The 12,340-nt window shown below is 49.3% G+C and overlaps 1 protein-coding gene across 1 annotated transcript; it reads left to right on the top strand.

The window, feature by feature from the left end:
* Nucleotides 1-1,289: 1,289 nt before the first annotated feature.
* On the top strand, nt 1,290-2,435 carry LOC121925468 (basic salivary proline-rich protein 2-like). Its single transcript, XM_042457651.1, has one exon. It carries the CDS (start codon nt 1,290-1,292, stop codon nt 2,433-2,435), a length of 1,146 nt encoding a protein of 381 aa, XP_042313585.1.
* The last annotated feature ends 9,905 nt before the right edge of the window (nt 2,436-12,340 follow it).

Below are 12,340 nucleotides of genomic sequence, written 5' to 3' on the forward strand. Positions count from 1 at the left end.
GGATGGCAAGAAAACTTTAAGTTTAGTACTGTTTCTGTGTGTTAAACCCCACACATGGCCTTTTTTATGCAGACGCCAGATTTTTGGCACAGAAAATGTGTTTTCTACACGAAGCTGCAATTTTCTGCGTATTAAACATAACAACAACAAAATGGCCTTGTGTGTGTGTAGATAAATCCCAAACCGCCAATCGTCCTTAAAACAGTTATAGTTTTCAAGGGCTTCCTACGCACTAACAAACACAAGTAATTCACTCATTTTTGCATATAAGAACAAAATGTTTGAAGATTACATCCCTAAGTGCACATTTGCATGTTTGTACACACAGACTTAAATCTTCGCATTGGTTTTCTTGCCACATCGGGTATTCATTCCTTCTAAAGAAACACCCTATATTAGTCCTTTCACGCAATGAAACTTTCTAGAGTGGAGAGTGCTGGAGAGGGGAAGATGACTTCATGGGGACATGGATGGTCATAGAAAAAACTTGTTGATGAAGAGACTACCTAGCCATGCGAATTTTTTTGCATAGAGAGTCCTCTTAGGAGTGAAGCTGTTGAGGCTGTACTGGGTGATTGAGGGGTAAAAGAAAACCTAAAAACACCAATCCACGCAGCTGCCCTATGTTTATAGTAGCTGCAGCGCAGTCTCGGAAACGGGAATTCACCATATGAAGTAAAAACAACAAACAACAACACCACAACAACAACAAAGCAAGTCATGTACCAGGATATCCATTACAGAACAGGTTGAGAGAAGGAAAACTGTGTGGAATCCACTGGAGGTCACACCAGCTACCAACTGGGAACTACAACCATTTGGACACAATGCTGTCTCCAGAGTTTCGTTGGCAGGCCCTCACGACAGCATCCGGTCTCAGACAGTTACTACCTAGCGGAGGACCTACACCACAGATGGGGGATTGGTATAAGGCCTGCCAGGACACCTCAGATGCCAACTTGCACACAATCCCTTGGGGAAAATGTTTTCTTTATAGGATTCTAATCAGCTAACCCACAGTATCGAGCGCACTTCACTGCTCATCCTCTAATGTGAGACTGAGGGCCCCTTTATTCCACAAGACTTGCCATACACACCTACTACTTAGAGCATTTGCCACGATGGCAACCGCTACATCGGCACAGCCAGAAGGCCCAGGCGACACGAAGACCCAGGACCCGGAGAGGGGCAGGAAGGAAGGAGAGGGGGGAGGAAGGAGGAGGAAGGAGGGGACGGAGGGAGGAAGGTGAGGAGGAATCGGACCGACGACAGAGGGAGGAGGAAGGGGGATGGCGGGGCGGAGGAACGGCTTGAGGCGGGAGGAGGAGGAAGGAGGAAGTGTGGTTTTGGGTGCAAGGATGGTGGGGGGTGGGGGGCCCCGGGGGCAGGCAGGAGCAGTCCGCGCCCCACGGCCCACACCCCACCACACGACCCCCCCAGGGGGCCGCTCAGAGCAGCGGCAGAAGGGAGGGGGGCCACAGAAGGGAGGCGGCAGAGGCGGCCAGCGGCCGGGGCGGGCGGCCCCAGCAGGAGACCGGCAGCCGGCCCACCGGCAGAGGCCCGGCCGCCCACACCCAACCCCCCCCCGACGCCACCCCGCCACCGGCAGAAGGAGGGATCAGACCAGACCGGGGCCGGGCCAGCATAAGGCAGACGACCGCCGGGGCAGACCGACCGGCCCGCAGGAGGCCGGGGCCCGGCCCCGCAGGCCCGACCGAGGGCCGGAGAGGGCGGGGGCCCAGAGGCCCCCCCCGGGGGGCGGCGAAGCCGGAGGAAATAAGCCGAGTCAGAAGGGCCGGGCAGCACAGCCAGCAGAGGCCGGGGCCCAGAGGGGCAGCCAGGACAGGACAGGGGGGCCACCGGGCAGAAGAGGGCCCAGCAGAGCGGGCCCCGCGGCAGACGGAGCCGGCCTGAGGCCAGCCAGATCCGAAGACAGGAGGCAGAGCAGCACCGAAGGAGCGGGGGCAGGGGCAGACCCAGAGGAGGACGGCAGAGGGCGAAGACATAAGCGACCCCCCGCGGGCCAACAGGGGCCCGCGGGGCCAGAAACAGCCACCCGGGCGCAGCCGGGGCATGCCCGACGGCGCGCGGGGCCGCAGGGGGGGCAGCCGAAGGCGGATAGGGCCGCGCCAGAGGGGGGGAGCCGGGGCTGGCCGGGGCAGGCAGAGCAGAAGAGTCAGAGCAGGGAGACCATACGAGGCCCGACGCCGACCCCGGGGGCGCGGCGAAGGCACACCGCAGGGAGCCCGACCCGAGAGCCTACGCGCGAAGGCCCGAGGCGACGGGGGCCAGAGGACGCTAGGCCCCGGACCAGACATAAGGATCGGCCGACAGAGCGGGCAGAGGCAGAACCGCGGAGAGGCACAGAGGCGCAGCGGCCGCCAGACGGAGGAAGGCGAGGGCCGAGGGGGTCCGCAGAGCGGCGGGTACGGTGAGGCAAGGCCAGGGGGAGGGGGCGGGCAGGAGGCGGAGGGGAGGAGGAAAGGTGGGCAAGGGATGGGCTGAGGCCAGGAAGACGAGAAGGCGACGGTTGCGAAGGGGGCGGGCAGGGAGAAGGAGGCCGGCACACACGGCCTGAGGACGCGGGAGCGGACGGAAGAGGAGGGCCGCCCGCCACCAGACCACACACCTCGTCGATACATGCTCGCCTACTCTTTATCTGCTCGGAGCACCCTCTCTCCTCAACCAGTACGTAACCAGCTACACACTGCCTTTTTTCTATTGTTGTATTTTATATGTTGATATATATTGGGGCACATGGCTACATGGTCCCACCCGGCGCACCCCCTCATTCGCCACACCCTCTCATGACGTACAGCACTTCCTCTACTAGACCCCCCACGCTACACCAAGCTCATCCATCGCGGACTGATCACCTACGATTCTTCCGACCTGACTTACAGCACTCGGGCATTACACACTCAAACCCCCCGGTGTAGCCCCCACAACCCCCTGTTCCTCCCAAATCCTTACTCCTGCCCCGGCAACGATCTCAAATCCCACTACCTGCCCCCAGGCGCCCACCCTATACCTCCACTAGAGTGAGCCACCAGCCCGACACACGCTCGCACCACAAACCCCCCCCACACCCCCTCACCCCCTCCACACCACCCCGCGACACGATACTGACCCCCCTCCCCACCCCAAGACCCCACATCGCAGACCCCCAAACCAACGGCAACACCAACGAACACCGCACAGCGCCACCTGCACACTCAGCAAGACACCACCCTCTCATCCTACACACACACATCCTTACCCACCACCCACACCAGTCCACCACCCCACCCTTTTTGTCACTATTTTATGCCCTCGTGAACTAAACCGACCCCCGATCCGGACGCATCAGACATCACACACACATAGATACAATCGCACAAGCGAGAACCCATGGCCCCCCGGGCCTTCTTGCGACCCCGTTACCATCCAGATTCCTCCTTTCTGTTCTGCCCGTCGTCCACCACTACCTTCCACGTCACTCCCCCCACACACATTCTATGCCCCGCTTCCTCTACCTCCGCGTCTTTCAGGCAAATCATTTCTCCCTGTCTTTGACCACCAACTACCCACCCCCCTGGAACCTTCGTCTACCTCCCACACTACCCACCCTACTCCCCCCAAATCCCTTTTCGTATTTCCATTTGCATCGTCTTACCAGGCGGACCACGACCCCCCCCACCTGCCTTATAACGGTAGCGCGTCCTCGGACATTCACCTCCATGCATCTACGATAGTAAACTCAGTTAGGCAAGGCTTATTGTAAAACATTCTCCCTTCTCTTTCTTCACTTAACTCTCAAAAGCTCGTCTACAAGGATTCCCTCTGCCATACTTAAAGTCTGTCTGCAGAAGATCCTACATTACCTTCTACACTTGTTCACACAGCACTCTCATCTCTTAATCAACCAGAAATGTGAACACACCACCCATCGCCCCCTCACCCCCGCGGCACACACTTTGCCTTTTTTCATCTCTGTTTTAGGACTAAGCCGCGAGGCTGGAGATTATGCCCTGGTCGACGGAATCCTACCATCCTTTCCTTTGACAAGAGGATTTTTTTCATTTCATTCTCACTTTTTCTCTTTCTTCTCTTCACCCACACACTCTAATTTCCACCATGCTGAGGATCTGCTTATGCGCTGTTCTCCAGGTCCTTCGTGGAAGTATTTTATATGCTGTCCCCACTACGAATCTCTTTCCCCCAGCGCTCAATGCGCCCCCTTATTACCATTCTCCCACCATTCGGCCTTTCCTTTAATCCCAACCACCCGGCATAGCCCAATACTTCCTTTAATGCCCTGTTACATTTCTACTGTAGACTCCTATGGATTCTGTAGTTGGGGAACACAGGCCCCAGAGACGCTCTTGGTGAGGCTCTACGTTGCTCCTCCCTCACTGCCAAATCCCACGATTTCTAGGTGCGCCCAAAAAACTTAAAGTGGCCTACTACTCTATACTTCTGTAGGGTAAATGGACCCGCTTTCCAACTTTTTATTTGCCATAGCTCTTCATCCCATCTTACTCGGCACCCTCTCAGTCGACCTCCTGTATCGCGTGAGGGCCGGCTGGGGCCCGACTTATGGATTTTGATATGACTGCTGGATCCGTTCAGCGTACCACTTCAAGCTATGTACACCGGCGTACGGACCCGAGCCAAGGACAACCCATGTCATTGAAACTACACACATCCAGGCCGCCTGCCTTTTTGTGCTCCCCCTAACCGGCGGGATGGATGAGAAAAGCCGCGGGCGTTGTTGCTTCCAGGATCATACCTTTGCCCGGGAATGGTCCTTTTTTATAAGAGTTACGCTACCAGCAGTATTGCATTGACCCGTGGCTACGTCGACTCCGGTTTTTTGGCTCCATTTTGTAATCCCAATTTTAGACTTCTGCTTCTATATCATCTGTGTGTCGTCTTCTGTTGTTGCAACAAAAACTTTGTTTGACCTTTTTTACAATAGTGATGGGTTTTTTACTGTTCTGGTTAATTCTCCTTCGTATGAGTGAGTGCCACTGCGTGTTTTCTACCTATGCACCTCTGTAGCACGGTAGTTTTACATGGTCATCCTTCGCCGTCTGACCCCTCTGACCCAGACCATTTCAAGCACTTTTGTCCCTCTTCGCTATAACTCTATTTCGGTTGTATTTAGGATTAGCACATGTCGACGCTTAGATCAGTGCACCAGCTCCAATCCCAATCCACTATTTAAGGCCCACGGGAAGACGAAACCTTTAATGCAATGGTTCTCACCACTTATGGGGCCGAACCACCCAAGGGAGCCTTCCGGGCGGGGGAGAGTTGTCACTAAGGAGGCACAAGACTTGGATGCCCTGACCCTTTCTCTCTCTTCTTCTCGACCGGTTATGGGGAAAAAGGACACATGATCGGTAAAGATGAAAGGCATGAACTAAACAACTGGTTACTTTGAACAATCTTATGTTCTATTAGACATGTAAAATCTAAATAGGCCAGGCCAATGCAACCCATAAAAGAGAACAGAGCGCACTAACTACACCCCAAACTATTTTTATCGTACCTTGTATATCTACTATCCTGCCGCCCAAGTTGGGCGTGCCCCCCTTCAGGTGCGCAGCTGTAATCGCGGACCCGCTGGGTCCCAGCCCGCGCACACCCATCTTGAGATGCTTCTTCCTGCGTTAGAGTCCCATGACATCTTACCATAAGATATCCAGTGCACTCACCTTTTCTTCGCTGGGACGCACCCCTTCATTTTGAAAGATTCCTTGTGGGACAGAGGCCACCAGATGTGTTGAAGACGAGATGCCAGTTATAACCTTCTGTAGCCACGCGCTCTACAATATCCCAAAGGGGCAGAGGAAAGAGCCCGGAAAAGGACGGGCGGAGTCTGTTCTGCATCCTTTCCCCCTTACAGCTGTTCGCCACGCCCTTACCACCCCCAATTCCTGCAGGACTGCGCATGCCCCCCCTGATGCCTCAGCCACAGTCTTCCTCGCGCCGGCAGTTGGGATGCACCCTTCACCCTCCCATACCTGTGTTCACAAGGCTCGTGGCCGGACACTACCCCACGACTCACCCAGCTACAGCACGCTTTTTACTTGCACTATTCGGGATGATTTCAACCTCCTGCTTAGCAATGACGTTAACTTGCCCCACACCATGTTGTACTTTCACACTCAACAACTATTCCCGCACGCCCGCCAACCCGACCACCACGCGCCAGTTAACCAACCAAACCAATACAGTATCTAGTATCCCCCACTTTTCCTCGCTCCATTATACAATCCACAGTACCCCAACCCTACAAAAAATACAACGTGAACTACGCGGCGCTGGCGCCCTCACCCTCGCGAACCTGCAGACCCACACTGCCCCCACAACAAACCACAGCTCATCCAACGTCACGCACTCATCCACACACCCCAAACACCCCCCCAGCCGCCAAACACTTGCATAACTATTCCCTTTCAACACCCCTCTCTCCACGCTTATCACCTCTAACTCTCGAAGCTTCTCTGCCATATGATTGGTCATTCTCTATAAAAACCTCGTCAGTTTCGCCGCCACCACCAGCCCACACTTAGTGTTGAATTTCAACACCCCACTGCACCCACCCCACCGCCCCCGAAACACTCCAGCCCACACTTATCTCTCCTCACCCTAAACCTCCCATACCACCGAGATGCAACACTCCGCCTGGGGGAAAGGCAAATCATGAGACATCCTCCACCTCCCCACATTAACCCCCGCTTCGAAACCAACGTATCCAACGCAGCTTAGCTCAGTTGCTCATGAGTGCGCTTGTTGTCTGCCCTGAATACTATGCATAATATGTCAGCACACTCTAAATGGTTCTCTAGCCACCACGGAAAATGGTGCACTACTTGCAGTGGACCCACACTCCTTAGTCATGGTATGCCCACACCAAAGGTGCATCGGCACTGCAGAAAACATGACAATTTGGCACGGCTTAACGCCATGGCTCAATTCGTGGAAGGTTTGCAGCTTCTGTGAGCGATATTTCAGCATTCTCTGTCACGGGCAGCTACTGGGTGCTCCTACAAACTAACAAATCCCACGGATTCCATAGCACTGAGCCATGCAGTAAACACGAGAACGTCAAAGTGCATTATTTCTACCAGTGCAGATACTGCCACATGTCTTATTACAGTCAGGCACCTTCAGCTGACATAAATTAGGGACAACATTCTCTCATTCTATTCCTGCCTAATTCTATCACGCACTCATGTCTACTCATCCTTGGGGGTACCATATGTATAGGAAGCTGGACTTTTTGATACTATAGGTCCAGAAATCCCCCAACCGAGGCATGGACTGAATCTCATGAATGGAAGTTTTTCACAGCTATACACCTTAATGCTCTCTAACCACAACTTTTCCATTAGAATACAGTGTTTTAACAAAGATATTCCTTCCCCAATCTTTCAATGCAGCTATATGTTAAACAATATGGGTTGCACATTTTATTTATTTTATTCTTTTTAAACTATTGCATAATATACAGTACCGCCCTTTATTACACATGGACTTTTTTAACCAGAGATTAACGCACCACAGTTTGAAAACATGTCACAAAGTATAAATTTCAACATATCAAATCTTGATTTTCATTTTTAATAAGGGACAAAATTTTGCTATGTCTTTATATTTAATGGGACTTGGCATCCACCGATTTTTATCCATGGGGATCCTGAACCAAACGCAGCATTATAACAAGGGTCCACTTGTAATGTCATATGGAAAAGGGTCAGAATTCACTTTGGGCGCTACAAATCATAAACCCATAGTTATGTACGCTACGTCTGACCCCTGCAATCCTACTTACTGGCCGCAGCCACTTGATCAATGGCAATCCACTCACTCTATCATTTGGGGTGCAGCTGACATGTCTTTCCACTCCTCCTTGGCGTGATCTCAAGTCTAACAGCCCGAAGCAGGGTCCCTGTCACAATTCCCCCTCACAATAGAGATACTTAGTTGAAGGGGTTTGGAAATATTAGTCAGCCATTTCCTGATCAACAGGGGAAGAGACCACCATTGATCTCATGATTGCCTGTAGTAAATGGGGGTGGGGAACTTTCTTGGTTCCTACTATTCCCTAAACTAGGGGAATGCTAGGGATTGTGGAATATGCACAGCCAATGAATTGTAGATCTAGGTTAGACTTGGTAACTGCCTAAGTGAATTGTGAACATTAGTTTCAATATGGTGTATGTAAAAATGGGGGCAGGGCGGGGCGGGGTACTCAAACAAAAATAAAACAGAATATAAAGCCAGTCTTGCAATTATACTAACAGTTGTAAAATAGAAATTAGTTTTAAAAATGAAATTTGTTTTAAAAAATTAAAAATAGTTTTGACCTGGCACTACACAAAGTCTTGATGCCAGGTGTATTTCGTGACAATACATTCTAAGGACCCCCTCACAGAGAAGGACCTATTTGGGGGGATAGTAAATGCATTTCTCTAAAAGAAGGCACTCAGAGACTTCCTGATATCTTAAAATATCGAAGGCTTGTATAGAATAGCAATAGCAAGTACATTTCTATACCACTTATCAGTGCACATAAGCACTCCCTATGCAGTTTACAATGTGTAAGCTAATTGCTCCCAACAAGCCAGGTACTTTTAGCAACCTTGGAGGAGCAAAGCTGAGTCAAGCCTGAGCCCTGGCTGGTATTGAATTCACAACCTTGTGGTTTGTGGTGAGTGGCTGCAGTTCAGACATTTAACCACTTGGCCACTTGGGCTCCTGTGCCACAGGGGGTCTTTCAGCTATTTGGGGCCCAAACCTAAGCCTCCACATCTTTGGTAATCACATTACCCAAGTGATTAATTATATTCCAAAGTGATATATAATATGGCTTTACCGGGCCAAACCATACCTAATACAGCAGCTGTACAAGTACATGTGAAGCTTCTAAGCTGCTTTCAAGGGAGGCCATGTATATCCCATTACTGTAATTATTCCTATAAATTACAAAGGTACGGATCACTAGATTAAATACCCATTTGGGGGCAGATCAACATGTGTTGGTAGTAATTTGAGCACTGAACTCTGGAGATCAGAGTTCCCTGTTAGCCACGAAATACACTGGGCAACTTGAGGCAAGTCACATTCTTCAGGCTCAGAGGAAGGCAAAGGCAAACCCGTCCCAAATAAATCTTGCAAAAACACAACAACAAACTTTTGTCTAGGGTCTCCATAAGTTAGTGATGATGAGGCAAGGCAATCAACAGCAACAACAACTTGATTACTGGTAATCTTTGTGGACTATTATCACTATTCCAAAACTGCTGAGGTTGTAATTTTGACGCTTACTATGTGCATGGAATTAGGGTTGCTAGTTTTCCTAGATTAGTAAGTGTGAATAACAAGCACACAATTAGCATGATAAAGGACAAAACAGGATTACTGGGGTTTGGTAAAAATCCCCTCTAAAGAGCTGTGACTTGCTCCAGAGCAAGACTTGATGCACAAATTTAGCCAGAACCAATAATTATGTCAGCAAGTCATTAAATATGCTTCTCATTTCCATATGCCAGGAGCCAGTCACAAGGAAAACCTATCTCAACTATGTCCGTTTATGAGTTGCCAGGGACAGCTGGAAAAAACTCTGAGAAGCAAAAAAGCTGGAAGGGACAAGATGGGCATTGATCAGAAAAAAAATTCTGCAGGAGTTCTCAGGCCGTTGGTGCTCTGGTACTGGAGCCCACCATCTCCACCGCCTGGATATACTTGCTATGGCCAATTTGTTCAAAATCTGGACTGTGGATGAGTCTTAGTGGCAGTGCCAGGGTGGCAAGAAGAAAGCAGCAACAGTTTAACAATGTTTAAATTGCACAAGCTGGTCACTGGAGACCCTCCAGGGGACTCAGGGGTACAAACAGCCCCTAAGAGGTGGCATGCAGCACCTTTTTCTGTGCCGGAATCTGGGATGTGGCACACCTCACTTGTGGCCCCAATCCAGCCTTTGGAGGGCACAAAACAGGAGACTCAAAAAACAGCTCCTTTTTGCTCCCTCCAAAGGGTGCCATAGCAGCTGTGGTGGAGCTTTATGCTGCCTTTGGCATGATGTCACATGCTCTGTCTGTGCCCGACTCCACCCACAGGCTGTCTTTGAGGCTGGTCTGTATAGGCTCATTGTGTTCTTCTTTATTCTTAAGCTGGTGGAACTGGCAAAACCACCACTAAATATTCTTTGAAGAAGATCCTATGAAATGCATTTAGTCACTGCCGACAAATTTAAGGCGCACCACATCACAACACATGCACATACAACTCAACTAAGGTCTAGACTGTTCTCACTCCCTTGTCTTCTTTTCATTCTCTTCACATTTCCCCCTTCCCTTCCCTCTCTCCTGCCTCAATCTAGAGGCAGAGCAACTAAAACCAGAGCATCCTGGCTGGATCTCTTCTGCTTTTCTTCCCCTACATCCCCAGCAACCACTACCACTTCAACAAAGTAAACACTGGAGGGAAGGGAAGAGTGGGACAGGAAATGTGTCAGATAAATGACTGGGCATTCATAATCTCCTTTTAGGCAAACCCCATTACAGAGAGGGAAGAAATCCAAAATGATAACACAGAATCTCTGTGTGAGCAGAATTCAGAAACATAGCCATGTTAATTTAGAATATCAGTATGCAAAGGATCTTGCAGGCAGCATCTTTGTATTGTAAATAACTGAGTGAAAGAAGCTGTAGCATAAGCTTTCATAGACCTGGTCTACTTCCTAGATGCATGGAAATGAATCACTAACTGAGCAACAGAAGTCCCAATATAAGCTTTTGTACACTTGGCCTGCTTCCTCTGAAGTACTTCCTTCTGAGAAAGTAGATCACATCTACAAAAACTTAGCTACAACTTTTTCACCAGTTTAGTATCAAAGGTGCTACAAGGTTCTTTTGAATACAGAATATCTGTGTATATGTATGTGTATATGTGTATGTGGGAGGAGGAGTGGAGTTATACGAATCAAGGACTGCTTGGTTTGGAGTGGAGTCCCCTCTCTTACATATCTGGTATGGTCCTGTGAAAAATGTACAAGTTGAAGGAGGAAATGTGACAGGACAGTTTAAAACAAGAGCAGCCGGATGGTATGGTGTTGACCAGGGAGATACAAGTTCAATCTTTTGGTTTTATATCAACAGCCAAACATTATTACATGGCAATGAGTAGACGATCTAGAGATCAGTGTGAGTAATGGCTAGAAACGTGACACCGAGCGGATCCACATTCTAGCCCCACTGAACTATTGAACTCACTGTATCACCTTGGCCACTTACTATTAGCATGCCCACCTCAGAGGGTTTCTATGATGAAGAAAAAAGGAGGAGGAAAGCCTTAAGCTTATTGGAAAAAAGGCAGGATATTAGGAACTGGTAAAAGGGTTGTAATTTTTCACATATTTTTTCTTTGCAAGGCTCAATGAAACATTTAGCAAAATTTCCCCCACTGCAAGAAAGTATTTGAAACCACCCGTTTTGAAGCCTATTTGCAATTCAGGACTTATTTCTGGCAAAATTCATGCATGGTTCTTTGCATAGAAAATAGCCTTTCTACACAGTAAATCTGTTCCCTACACAGAAAATGGCATTTTCTGTGCAAAACCAATCTCATGTGACTTTTGTGCAGAGAAGTCCCATACTGTGAAGGCTCTTATCAGTCCAGGATTCTTTCATCAAAGATTCTCAAAACTAAACAAATCACATATTTTTGACCACTTTCCCCCAGTTTTTCAAATTTTATTCCATCCCTGCTAGTAATAAGGTAACATGAAAGATGACCAGTATTCTTTAGTCCGTGAAAGCAGAGATCCAGGTCTGTGTTGATTCCAATGGGGTCAATAGATGTTCTGCCTACATCCAAGCCAACTTCCCCATATTTATAAATCAACTGATTTCTGAGACATCAGTTTATGGTATGAAAAGACATGCAGGTTTTAAAATATTCATGCAGTTCTCCTCATTTTTTATGGAGTTTACAGTGTGGTGGGCTTTGTTTTGTTTTGTTTTTTTAAAAATTGAATATAAGAAATATATCACACAAATACAGAGTCAGAAGATTGCTCCATATTTGATCATTCTTAAAGTAACCCTGAATTTGAGTGTGGTTTTTTCTCCCTGCAGAATCATGTCCAGGGGTATTTTGCAAACACACAGAACCTTGCACTCAGGTGTGGAGATTTTTTTAAAAATATTTTGGTGGGTACAGACCGCGAAAAAGCGGCGGTCTGCTGCCGCCACTGGTTGCAGCATCTGGGAAACGCAGCAGCCAAATGGCGCGGTTCTGGACGCTGCACAAGAAGGAGCGCAAAAATTGCACTCCTTCCTGCACC

Source organism: Sceloporus undulatus, chromosome 1, assembly GCF_019175285.1.
Source record: "Sceloporus undulatus isolate JIND9_A2432 ecotype Alabama chromosome 1, SceUnd_v1.1, whole genome shotgun sequence".
NCBI lineage: Eukaryota > Metazoa > Chordata > Lepidosauria > Squamata > Phrynosomatidae > Sceloporus > Sceloporus undulatus.